The sequence below is a fragment of the Stegodyphus dumicola genome, chromosome 3 (genome assembly GCF_044657685.1).
Source record: "Stegodyphus dumicola isolate Sdum_Otavi_A_Nest chromosome 3, ASM4465768v1".
Lineage (NCBI taxonomy): Eukaryota > Metazoa > Arthropoda > Arachnida > Araneae > Eresidae > Stegodyphus > Stegodyphus dumicola.
This window is the reverse complement of record NC_140770.1, coordinates 107,641,115-107,655,408: the sequence shown is the minus strand read 5'-3', so window position 1 is coordinate 107,655,408 and position 14,294 is coordinate 107,641,115. Positions and strand designations below refer to the sequence as shown.

Genomic DNA, 14,294 nt, shown 5'->3' with positions numbered 1-14,294 from the left:
CACATTGCGCAGAATGTACGCAATACCCACAAGTGAAACACTAGCGGTATACAGCATGCAGTATGTGTTGTTGCACAGTTTGTTAAGGCAGAATGCAGTCACTGAGACCATTATGAATAGCACTGTTTTATAATGGGAGGCAAAGGTCTTGGCCGTAGGCCTTAATGGTGTTAACGATTTTGCACACTGTGTTCATTGCCGCTTTATTTTTAAGGATAAACTTGTGAAAGGCAGGTATGTTCGTGGGTTCCGGGAAATGGTACTGTTCTGTGAGTGGGCACCGGAAAATATAGTGATCGGGTGTCCCCTCTTCCCCGCATACACAGTGATCCGTGTTTAGAAATAGTGCATCTGTTGAAGTAGTCCGGGAAGGGACCGTGCCCAGTTACAAAGTTAGTAAGTGGAGCGTTTGCTATGAGTCTCTCCGTTGTCACCATCGGTAGAAAGCCATACACTCTTCCTGTGTTTCCATGTTCTTATACTTTTTGCCACCACTGGACTGCTGCGCCTTTCAGCAGTCTTTTAAGATGGGAAGATGGCGCCGGAACAGCGATGGGACGTGCGTTGATGTTTGAGGCCGCCTCTTTGGCGAGCACGTCCGCTGCCTCAGCTTTGGTCGCAGCTAGCAACTTTGTATGCAGTACATTAAATTAATAGTTCATTTTATTTTCAGTTTTTCAGTGCATAGAACTGAAATATTGCTTTGGCCGTAATATGTAAATATTAATTTGGCTGTAGCCCGCTAGTTCATACTTAAAATAATTAATTTGGATGACCTGGAAATATATTCATTATTTTATATAGATTCGAAGACATAAACTCTTAATAGATATACCATTCTCGTCATTCGATGCTGATATTTTAATTAATTTTTAGATAATACCGGTATTTTTAATTTGAATTATTTCTTAACGATTTATTAGTTCTAGCCTGATAGTCAAACATCGTCAAAGCTGCCTGATTAACCCGTAAACTGATGCCTCCGCAGGCGCATAAAATTCTAGAAGTGAGTTTACGTAAATTAGATTCTTACATTCAGCCCGTTATAGCATTGTATATTTTATCTTATTTCATTGTAATATGGTAAAACTTTTTTGGATGTAAACATAAAATGCTAATAGTCTGTACTGCAAACGAAATAGAAAAATAGACAACATATTGGAAAGAAACAGTTTTATAAGGGGCCCAAAGGAATGGAATAGTCACATTCTGTGAGAAAAGATGGTAAGGAGCTAGTATGAAACAATAACATTGAAGAAAGACGGTAAACGGGTTTATTTCCCAGTGTGCGTCTTTGAAATTCAACATGTGTAACAAGTCAATGATGCATAGGGAGATTTTGGTAATTGCCATAAAATTAGAAGCGAAATATATATGCAATTTCATTTGCATATGTGTATGCGTTAGAACTTTTTCGTGCTAATAAATATTTCTATACATTCTTTTTTTTTTTTCTTTTTAGGAGGAATGCAAGATTATAACTATGTATGGGCCGGATGCATGGAAATAACTTTAGAGATATCATGTTGTAAATACCCTAAGTACCATCTCCTTCCAAAGTTCTGGTCAGATAATCAAAAGGCCTTGTTGCAGTATCTAGGAGAAGCTCATCAAGGTGTGTACATGTCACATATATAAGTATAAATCTATAAGAGGGAGTATATACAGTATATTTTTGATCTGATACTTTTATGAGTTTATTGTAGACTGGAGTTATTATTAATGCTTAATGTAGTCATTTGTTATTCCATTTCTCAATCTTGATATAGTTATTGTTATTGTAGTGAGGTTAATTACTGTTTTGTCTTTTTGTGTTTCTATTTTTTTTATGTTCTAATCTCATGCAGCTTGGATGCATGGGGGCCAATGATACATAATCAAGTGCCTTTGCAATTAAAAAAAAATTAAACTGGAGTAAGGGAGATGATTTTAGTGATATATTTTGTACGTCGAGTGTTGTTCGTAAGCGTTCTAACAATATTGATATAACAACTACTTGAAAAATGTTGCTATAAGAGAGAATAATGCTGATATAACATAATAAAGAGACAAAGTGATGTAGAGTAATGTAGTAATGTAGTGATGTAGCAATCAATATGCACTGTCACCTCAAAATCTAAAAAAAAAAGTATATTTCCTTTGACCTTTATACCTTTTGGGTGAGATGGTTTGGTTTAGTTGACTTTGGCGAAGTATACTAGGGCTATCTAACTGAGGGAAGGGATGCCTTCGTGGCGGACTTTCCAAGGAAACCTAGTTCGTATACACTAATGACGTTTTAAAGAAATTTCGCCATTTTTGAACGAACAACCAACTTTATTAGTCAAAACATACCGAATAATTGAAAAACATTTTTAAGCGCGTGCATCGTCTGCACGGATATTCTTTGGCGCGGTTTCTTTACATTTCTTAGAAGAATTATGTTGGTAGCGTAGCTACGCAAATACGTTACAGTCTTAAATTCCTTCCCTCACGGGGTACTTTTCGAAAAAAAATTTCTTTCAATATGATGGAACTTTCAAGAAAAATTTTCAGTTTAAATACATTCATTTTTTTTTACAAGACAAAGATATTCAAACATATCTGTAACAAATAAAATTAGATACCTGACCAAATGAGTACAAGTGCTTTCAAAGAAGCATTTAAAATAAACATATAAAATTTAACATTCTAATACTAGAAAAATTTAAATAATGAAGTTTTAAACTTCCTAGAATATATATTTTTAATTGTGAGATCTTTCGATACAACGACTTAAACTCTCAGCATTTTGATGGTGCCTTCCCTTTTTATGCGTAACTTCATACTTAAAAGGTTGTAAGATCAAAGCCCATTGTAAATAGTGTAGGATCAGTCCCAGTGTTTTTATCCAACCACATAATAGAGGATTAGATTATGATCAGTCTGAATGAACTTATGAGGTCCATCTAGGTAAAATTTTAACTTTTATAAAGACAATGGCAGAACACTACCTTTCGATTGTACTGTGTTCTGTTCAGTACGTGAAAACTTTTTGCTAAGAAATATTATTGGATGTTCTTTGCTTTTAGCATTTATCTGTGATAATGCAACGCCAATACCAATATTCGAAGCCTCGCTCTGAACAATAAATGACTTGTTCGAAATGTATAAGACTGGATTTTGTGTTAACCGTTTCTTGAGTTCATCAAAAGCGTTTTGGCAGTCATCAGTCCAATTTATGGTTGATTTACAACATTTTTCTTTTAACAAATCTGCCAGTGGTGCAGAAATCACTGGAAAATTCTGAAATATACCTTCGGGTAATACCCCGCAAGTGCTAAAAATGACCGGGCTTGTGTTTTCGTGGGAAGTTTAGAGAAGTCCTTTATGGCTTGGATTTTTATTTCTGCTAGTCTTCTTTGACCTTGTCCTGCTACATGACCCAGATATTTGATAGTCGTATGAGCAAACTGACATTTCGTAGCCTTAATATGCAGTTTAGCAATTTTCATCTTCTCTGAAATAATTTCTAAGTGCTTCAAATGTTCTTTCCAGGTTTGTGAGAATACTGCAACTTTGTCAATATGGGGTACAGTAAATTCTTCACAGTTTCTTAATAATCTTGCCATCAAACGGCTAAAATCATATGGTGCATTTTTTAGCCCGAAAGTTAACCTTAAGGGTTTAAATGTTCCAAAACTTCTCACAAAAGCAGCGTAACGCTGGGCTCTTTTAGTTAGTGGGATCTGCCAGTAACCTCGAGTAAGATCTAGAACAGTTATATATCTGGAAGATGATACTTTTTCCACTAAATGTTATATGTTTGGCAAGGCAAAATATTGTGTCCTAATTGCCTTGTTCAAGCGACGGTAATCAATGCACGATCTTACCTCTTTTCCAGGATCTTCAAATAAATATATATAAGATATAAAATTTGAAAGCTTTCAAAATTTTTTTTAAATCTTTAAAAAGTATAATTCTTTGCATTATTTAAAGAGACGTATACATTTTATAATACTTCTGATTTAATAACAGTCTAGGAACTAAGCAAAAATATTTATCATTATAGTGAACTAATATATTGTATTGGCAAAATCTTGTTGATTATGATTATTTTATCTTTTTGTAAAGTTAAAATGTGTTCTAAAGCTTTCTCATTTCGAAAGGCTGAAAATTCCCTAACAGCTTCTTTAGGAAAGCTTTTTTAATTTTTTCCCGAAGCAGTATACATAAAACACTTTTTTGAAGAAAGTTTCTAAAGCATTTAAGAAGCTAATGGTGATACGCTTTGAGCTATTACTGAATTTTATAGAATTTCAGAGTTTTTCACATAAAAGTTCCCCCTTCCCTAGCGATTGTTTGCGTAGCGATGCAGTGTTCATAACCCTCTGGCATTAGCATATTTCCCATTCCCATGTAGGAAGATAACGATACGTAAAAATCGGCTTTGAAAATGTTAAGATTCATTCTTATTTAAGGGAAGTCGTCAGACTTACTCAGTATTGAAAGTGAGAAATTTGGATGATTTTCGAGGTCTAATAAGTGACATTTTTATAGTGAAATATACACGACATCTTCACATCTCTAAATATAGTTGCTTATGCTTTTCAATTTATTTTACTACTATTAAAGAGGAACTTGTTTTACGAAAGTAAAACCAAAGGTATTTTCTAAAAACTTTAAATTTCTACCGAATGTACATTTACTCTAATTTAGTTACAATAATAATTTTATATTTGTGTGGTGAAAAGACTTTAGCTATTCCTCTTCATCTAATTAAATTTTAAAACAACAAAATCTGTTAACATCATGATAATAAAAATTTTAAAACTCATAAAAAGCATATAAAAAACTTCATGTCAAATGTTATAATTTAAAAACAAATTTCCAGGAAACAAGCAGCTGCGTTTTTTTTTTAGCGACATGATCATGTACTATCCCTGAAATTTTAAAACCAGTACAGTCAAAAGTCGTTAATTCGGACACCCATAATCCGGAATGATCTATAATCCGGACCTCAAAGCTACAAACTTTCTGCGCATGCGTCGCGTTCACGCATGCGCACAGGCGTTTACGAGAGCGCGTAAGACCCTTACGGCTGCGAATATGTTTGTGCGCATGCGCGTTTAAATTGTAACGGAGTTATACGCTAAGCTAAAGTTATCTAATTCAGTTAATGTTGCCGATTGCGTTGTTCCTTAATCTTCGAATTGGATCCGGCTTATTATTTTTTGCAGACTGTCAGAGCAATTTTATAAAAGTAAGCTTGAACGTTCGATTATGTCAAATAGAATTTCCGATATATATTTACTACAAAGCGAAAGTATGTTTTGAAATCCGAAATCTGTTTATCAATTTCACGCTGCTCTGCGGCAGAGGGGGGGGCAGAAACGTCATTATTAGATTATGATAGATTAGAAAGATTATGTCAAATAGAATTTCCGATATATATTTACTAATATGTAATTTGTATCTACAAAGCGAAAGTATGTTTTGAGATCCGAAATCTGTTTATCAATTTCACGCGGCGGATTGGGAGTTGATCTGTCAACACTATCCTTATCTTCAGGGCAGATGTTTTTATTTTATTTGGTTTATAATTCCATACTAAGTGTAGTATTTCATTCTGTCTTTGATATGATTTAAATCAAGTTCCTCGTCATTATAATTCGCTTCCGATAGTGAAGAAAGTGACCCAGAGGTTATTGAAAACGAAAACATTTCGATTGACAAATTAGTCGGTATTCTCAACACAGCAATTATAGGACTTGAACAGCGGAACTTTGTAACTAAACAAGAAATTATGTCTGTTTAATAGAATTAAAGAGAAAGTATTATCACATGAAACGAAGCAACTTACATTGAAGGAAATGTTTAATAAAGTAAACAAATAAATATTAAGCTGCTCTTTTTTTTTTTTTTTTTTTTTTTTTTTTGTAAATTTTGATACCCTTTAGATCATAATTGTTCTTTATTTCATAAATTACGGTTTCATATTTTTAATTTTGTAATTTCTGCATGCCATCTTACCAGATTTAAACTGATGATCGATAATCCGGAATCGCCGGAGTCCCGACGAGTCCGGATTAACGACTTTTGACTGTATATACAATAGAACTTTTTAAAAATTACGGGCAAGTATGAAAATCACTGTTTTGAGAAAAATGATTTTAGAGTTTAATAAAATACAATATATTTTGTCTTAAAAATACATTAACATTGTTTGTTCTGTACTCACCATTTCTTCGTTTTCTTCAACTGCTATTACTACAGCTAACTTGGCTCGTTGTACTACCCTGCGAAACTTTGAAGTTGACATCTCTGCCTTTATTTCGGCTGACTGAACCCGATGCTGATTGATGAGTGTTTGTTGCAAATGTGACTGCATTACCATCAAATCAGTATCCAGGTGCATTCATAGTATCTAACCGCCTACCTTGACTATCATTATATATAATAACAGCATTATTAAGTGTCTTGACAATGTTATAACCACAGCCTTAATTTTTGGGAAACAGTTTCCAATCAAACTATTCAACGATTTCTTCGGATTTTGCTAGCAATTTTTCTTTAGTAATAAAGGCGTGATTAGATCTCTAAAGTTATATCTTACTGCCTCCATTACAGATAATGCAATGAGATACATTCCGCAAGAGAAGAAGAGGAAGAATGACCTTGCTTGTTTGCGTTAGCTGTACATAAGTCACGTGATCTCTGAGGTCATCTACATTGTTTGCTTACAAAAGGTATACATAAGTCACATGATCAACGAGGTCATCAGAATGTATCTAATTGAATTTTAATGTTATGTAGTACTGCGGATTTACAAATGCATGCGCTGTTTGATGTGTGAATTCTCTTTGGGCAGAAATGCTGAATAGGTTACCACATCAATGAAACGTTTGTTGTAAAATATTGCCCATATTGAATTTTGCTTAACTTTTGCACAATTGCAGTGTTTCCTAATGGCATTTCCATAATAAATAGTCAATTTATTTATTATTTCGTCTGTAAATCTAAACTTTTCACTAGGAATTTTCCGTTATTAAATTAGTTGGCTTATGCCTGAAAATTGAGCTGCACGAAACTTACTCTTAAAAGAATCCGTAAAAACAATTGATACAGACTTAGCAATTAAAAGTTATATGAGAGCGAAAAAATATGAAGGAATTGTTCATACTGTCTTAAACAAGCATCAGCTGATGATTTAAATATCCTCACTGGTAAATTTTGTTTCGGAACTTTTATCCTTCCTTTATTTACTAATTTTGAAAACTCTAATTAAATATTTTTACATAGTTAGTTTTAAATGACGGAAAAATGTCTGCAGTTTCTAAAAACAGAAAAAAATCAATACATAAGTAAAATTCGATTTTTAATGCCTTTTACGAAGAAAGAGAAGTATTGTAATTCCGAAAAATTTCGGGTGTCAGATTTCACCGGAAATATCTGCTTTGACCATTCTCGAATCCATTTTGACTATTTTTATGTGTAATGTCTGTACGTATGGACAGAATAAAAGACTCCTTATTTCAAAAAAGATTGTAAAATGGATTCAAAGTGGATTTTTATGTGACATCTCTTTTAATATATATATATAATGTTATGTACGTACCTATGTATATATGTATCTCGAATTACTCAAAACTATTAATCGTAGAACGGTGAAACTTTGCATACGGGACTGCTATAAAATCTAGTAAAGCACCTCTCTTTTTTATTGCAATCGGTCTCAGAAATAGCGATGATTCGCGTCACGTCTGTTATGGTTATTAGACTGAAATAGCTTTACCAGATCAAGTGTAACTCTACAAGTGCAGTTGGATTGGGTTAGAGCATTGTATGTTGTTTAATGACAGAAACGTCTTCCTGGCGGATTTTCTACTGATTATTAGCTCATAATCATCTTACATATGGTGCAAACCATTGGGGGGGGGAACTTATGCAGACTCTTGACTGAACCCGACGCGCATTACTGGCATTCAGCTGTCTTATTCAATCGATCATTGGTATGCTTTTTATTACAAGCGGAGAATCTTAATTTTATTTCTTCAGCAAATGTATACAAGAAAGCATACGAAGACTGCGCATACTCTAAGAATGTTTTACATATCGCTAAGACTCGTAAAAATTTCGATTTTTATTAATCTGCTTCGAGTTCACAACTGGTAAATCAATTCAGCAGCAAAAATTTAACTTAATTTAATCGTAGCTAGTGGCCTGCTGTGGGTTTCATCAAAGAGGGGTTACATACGAAGAAAAATTATGAGCTTCTTTAAAATGACCATCCACGGTTCCAAAAGATTTTGATTTTCATTACAGCTGGTCGTCTTAGAAAGAGAAAATTCAGTATTTAAAATTTATTAAATTTCTCATAAATATTATAGTCCCTTTCAGGAGTGATCGTGTGAGGGAAATGGGCACCTTGACAAAGTTTACCGTATTTTGAATACGAAAGCCAAGGAATGCGACAATGTATAACATACCCTACGTAGACAGGCGAATCGAGACCATAGGATTATGATACGGAAGAAAACTGGCCTGAGCGTTGTCATAAAGCGACTTCTGCATATGCTCCATAATAATCTGTTGTGTATGGATTCGTTCTCTGTAGTGCTTCCCTCGCCGTATTGTAAACTTCGATAACAACTTCAATATATTTTGGAATTATTTTTCTCATATCAGAAGAACATTATCGTTACGTACTATACATGTTTCAGTGAAAGTTAAATTAAATTCATATATAAGAATTATGAGAAAAATCAAAATGTCTTATGTTAACTGCGAGTAGTTCTAAAATCTCTTAAATAACATCTTTATGGCGATCGTGGAAGCGAGAAGAAATATACACTCTATAACAAACAAACAAAAAAAAAAAAAATCGGCGCACCAATGGAGACAAAAATTGGTGGATAGGAAGATTACAGAATAGAAAATGTACAGAACAGAAAATGATTAAAATTTCATATCAATCGAATGATTTATTTCAGAGTTACATAGTTACAAAGTAACGACCTCAATAAGGTGTTGACCCACCTCTAGCCTGAATGCAAGCTGCCACACAGCTTGGCATAGATTGATAAAGCTCCCGAATGGTCTCTTGCGGTGTTTTCCAAATTTGCTCCAACTGTCGGGGAAGGTCATCAGCATTCCCTGGTAGATGCAGTCGCCTTCCCATCATATCCCAGACATGCTTGATGGGAAAGAGATCTGCCGATCTGGCTGGCTAAGGAAGTATTTGACAAGCTGTAAGATGGTTCATAGCAAAAGTGCCATATGTGGTCTGGCATTATCTTGCTGAAAAATAAGGCCAGGGTACTGCAAAAGGAACGGTAGCAAAACAGGTTTAGAATGTCGTCAACGAACCGCTGTGCTTAAGTGTGCCGCTAATGACGACCAATGAGGTATGGCTATCAAGAGAAATGGCACCCCAAACCATAACTTCTGGTTGAGGGCTTGTGTGGCGTGCTGTAGTCAAAACAGGATCGGTACGCGGCTCTGAGCGTATCCAGACACGTCTTCGATTATCTTCACGATGCAGTTGGAAGCGGGATTTGTTGTTGCTAAAGACTATACGTTTCCAGTCAGCATCATTCCAACTTCATCGAGCCAAGCACCACTGTAATCTGGCTCGAGAGTGTGCAGGCGTGAGTGGCAGGTGGCGTAACTGTTGGTATGAGCGTAGATTTCGCTCTGTCAGCTGTTTGTGAATGGCCATAGTGGACACTCGTGTGCGGGTCGCACGTCTGATGGTTAATAGCGATGAATCAGGCGCTGTGACAACTGATCTGACAATCACTGTGTCTTCCCGATCTGTTGTGGCCCTAGGTCGATCGTTACCATCATGACGCTGAAATCTGCCATTGTCCTTCCATTCTTGCCAGCATCTTCTAATCGTCGCATCGCTTCGACTCATATGACGAGCGATTCTCCAATTTGAGCAACCTCCCTCTTTCAATCCAATCATACGACCTCTTTCAAATGCTGGCAGTTGCTCGTAATGAGCTCGAATCATGCAACGAGGCATTTTTTCAGTCCTTGAAAGGTATCCTAAATAGCAATGCAACAGAAATTTTTTAACAACAGTTCAAGAACATCTCTTTATGTACATCCGCTGGATGCGCAGTACCGACGCGCTGGAGATCGCACTATTCATTCATTGGACACCAAATTTTAATCATTTGCATATTTAGTTAAAATATTCATGCATACGAAATTTCAAAGCAATCGGATGATTCCTTCTTTTTGGTGCGTCGATTTTTTTTGTTATAGAATGTAGCTTAACATTCCTTGTGTCTTGCCGATACATTCCAGACCAATATACTGGGGTGAAAATTGAACTGTATTCTAACGTCGTGCGTTTTTCTAAGGAGTCAAATGATGTTCCATTTAGGGCTTTCGAATGTTATTTTTTTCTTTGTTTTTTAATGGCAGGCACTATCTATTTTCAGGCTTTTGCCACTACTAAGGCCGAAAGCGGTAGTCATTTTATGATGGAAGCACCTAATAGGCGACCACCATTACCTTCTATGAGGAGACAAGACAATTTACATCCATGCCTTCTTCGGGATTCGAACTCGGACCTTTCCGTATCGTAGTCGGCTTCCCTAATCAGTATACCATCCGGGCTGCTCGGATGTTAAATAAAAAATGTAGTACTTTTATATGCGGTATATTGGAAAACTAAATTGGCTTCTCAAATCTACTGATTGGTCGTAACAATCATAATTTTACACACAGAATTAGGAAGAATATTATAAGTTGATAAACTCTCTCTAAAATTCGGAGTCTCTAACATCAGAAAGTCACTTAAATATTTCACAAATAAGGTTTTCTTTACTCGTCTTAAAACTTGCTGCCCTGAAGATTTTTATCCTCTAATTCAGCTGGACATGGTTTAAGAATTGCAGCTCGGAGTGTTAAATAACTGATAACATTCGCAAATCTTCCATTATTAAGGGATAAAATATCATCAAAGACTGGAACGGACAAACACAAAATCACCGCTTATATTGAGAAAGTTTGACCTCGTAGCTGTGAGTGCACTTTTGGCCATGTTATGCAGTCCTGAATTTCCAGCTGACCGACTTCAGTTACGTCCGAAGGTCCCATTTGCGATGGTGCTGTTAGACGATAGCCCACCAGTGGCTGAATGGTTAAAATCGCTGAATGCTAGAATGAAATGATTGGATAGGTGATTTTCTGAATGTTCCCCATATATAACGTATATACGAGTCGGTTTTCTTTAAGCATCCCTTCCATTAGGCAGATAATCATTGTGTCCTCTGCCACATTAAAATGACTTAAGACACAATTACAGAAAATTTATTATTATTTACGGAATTTTTATTTCGTATAGTTATACATTACTTTATTATTATTAACTAGAACTATTTCATGTACCAGTTATTAATATAGATTATTTTATATAGTAACTAATATATCATCGTAAAAAGTCGGTAATTAAATTAGTCGTGTTGTCATAACCATCGTTATTATGTAATTTTAATCATAATTATATTTTATTATTTTTATAATATATTCTGTGTAAAATATCATTTCAGATAGCTTAAAATTAAATTGGCAGTAAATGATTTTAAAGTTTTGTTATTATTTTCTGTTTGATGATGAAAATTTTCCATAAAGTTTTGTCAAGATTTTTGTATTAGAGAAATGGTGCTTTATACCAATATTTGGTTGTGTTTTAAGACGTACTAATCGTTTTTAGATGAAGTCGTTATTAGCGAGGTGGTTGCCACGACATTGTATTTTCAGTTTCTTACTGAATTCGATGTAGCGAAAGTTCATAGTTGCTCCGCGAATAAGTTAATTATGTATGTTGCATTCCTGTTATATGGATTTTGTATACTTTCAGGAGTATGGGGTCAAGTGACAGATCCAGACAAGAACCCCGTCTTCAATGCATCCATCGACGTGAAAGGGAGAAAATTCGGTTCAAGAACTACACGGCGAGGAGAATATTGGCGTATTTTACGCCCAGGAACCTACACTATCCAAGTTAGTAGATGTATTAAGTTCCTGTGGTATTTCATATTTGCAATGGGAATGTAATAAAATACCACTAATGAGAAACCGCTCAGAAATCTTGAACTTTAAAATGCAACTTACAAATAAAAGATAATTTCAAAAAAGCATCCAAACAGTATAATAATGTATTGTTCAATAGCACTGCTATGTATTCATTAGTTTGTATACTGTATACCAGTAATCATTCCTAATTATGTTAAGAATGTAACTATTTTTTCATAAACTCGCCTGTTTTACAATGCATATAGCATCTTATGACATCATTCAAGTGTTAAGCTGGAATTTAAAAAATAATATCCTATTATTTAAATATATTTCATAAAGTTTGACGTGTTTCGGTAGCATAAACTAGTATCAAACTCCTAACAGACGTTAAGAGAATTATCGCTCAATCTGGACAGAACTACCAAGTCTTACGAAGGTTTTAAAGCAAACTTTTTTTATTAAATCAGAACTGGAACATATAAGCACGATCCGTGCTTAAAATCCAGCCATTTACTTGTGGCGATGTAAACTTAAAATAACAGTCAAATGTAAAATTTAAAGTTAAGTAAGCTAGTAGCCAAATGCTACAAATCAATTTAACGCGAAACTGGCTCACACGCCTAACTGGTGGAGGTATTCAAATATCGGCAATTATAATACCAATTCGAACACTGCAGCAAATCTTATCTGAGCTAGAGGGAACGTACTAAAGTGACCTCGAGAGACAGAACACGCTTTGAATTACACTCTCGACACCTTCCTTTAAATATTTTCTCTTTCTACCTCATTTACATTCTGGTAGCGAAACGTAAAGGAGAAGTGAGAGTAAAGATCCCAAACATAAAACAGCTGGTTAGTAAAAATTAATAGTAATAACCCTACAATTACTAAAATTTATTTGTTTGGAATGTTTTAACTTTTAAGGTAAGCCATAATATTTTGTTTAATTTCTTTATTTTTGTTTCAGGCGCAAGCTGAAGGTTACGATCCTGTCGAAGTCACTTTTCCAGTAGCCAAAGGGGTCACAATACAAAATATTACCTTATATCCGCAAGCGTCTACGTATTATGAGCCAAGAAGTGATTATACATCAGTGCGTAATTCCTTCCCCTCTACACATAATACGGCATCGTCCATTAAAGGAGTCTGGCCTACATTTACGGTAAATGAAACAGTCACTACTTTATCCCCCTTTCCACTTCCAAAATCTTTGAATCCCAATACCACATTCATGCTTGATGAAACTGAATCGACCATCAACACAACAATGGAAGAAGATTCAACCCGCAACGCTACTTCCGGTTACAAAAATTTTTATTTAAGTATCGTAGGCGATTTACATTCGAATTTTGCGTCTGCTGCAATGCCCATTAATGTTTTACATCAGTTATTGCTTGAAATTGTGTTGCTTTGGAAGCTTAACTTCTTGAGAGGTGTTATTTAATTAAAATACACATTTTTTTCCTATGTGAATCTTTTTTAAGATAATTAGTGAAGGATTTTTCATTCTACCTGTCCCACCGAATATGTTTATCGAAATTAAAAAGGAAGATTCAAGAAACAGAAATATTAAAAATATATGTATCGGTTTAAGTCTTCGAATTATTTTTAAAAATATGCGCAGTTTCTTTCGCACTGCTCTAAAGATCTTGTAATTTATTATCATTGATTTTCAAAATAATTAACATTGTAGACAGACTTTTCAAATGTAAATATCTCCTATGTTCAAAGTCTGGCACAAATAATTAATAAACATTACCATAAATAAAAAAAAGTTGAATAAAAAGGACATGACTTGAAAATATGCAGCATAAAAACAAACTGCTTTTTACAGCATGTGTTAAAAGGCAAATTCAAGCTAAATTTTATAGAATTAACACATACACAACACAGATATTGAAGTTGGAGGACTAGCTGCTCCATTCTGAATTAGACATCTGATATCAGTAATTGTATCTTCTGTTCTTCATTGACCAGTACAAGTCTCATAAAGAAACCTTACCTTTAACGTTACACTAATTCCAGGTACAGCATTATTATCTGATAAAACAGGCGAGAGGAAGTTGGTGGGTTGCGATTGGTGGATTGGCCAGTGCCACATTATTTTTTGCAGGTCAAAATTTAATTTTTTACAGATTTCAACTATTTGGAAGAAATATTCGCCATAGTAGCAGATAACAGAAATATTGGTTATTACATTTATTCCGGATTTTAACCTTAAGTGTAATAACCTTTTATCACAATTTTTAATTTTCTGCTACATTTTAACAAACAGTCTTTTACTGCGATACAACGAAAAT

The 14,294-nt window shown here is 34.6% G+C and overlaps 1 protein-coding gene across 2 annotated transcripts in view; it reads left to right on the top strand.

Annotated features, from left to right (window-relative positions):
• LOC118190855 (carboxypeptidase D-like) overlaps positions 1-14,294 on the top strand; it is a 164,044-nt gene that overhangs the window by 122,249 nt on the left and 27,501 nt on the right. For both annotated transcript variants that reach the window (XM_085813148.1, XM_085813149.1), the window contains exons 7-9: positions 1,463-1,615; positions 11,837-11,979; positions 12,962-13,156. In XM_085813148.1, the coding sequence (XP_085669274.1) occupies positions 1,463-1,615; positions 11,837-11,979; positions 12,962-13,156 (491 nt within the window). The remainder of the gene's footprint in view (positions 1-1,462; positions 1,616-11,836; positions 11,980-12,961; positions 13,157-14,294) is intronic.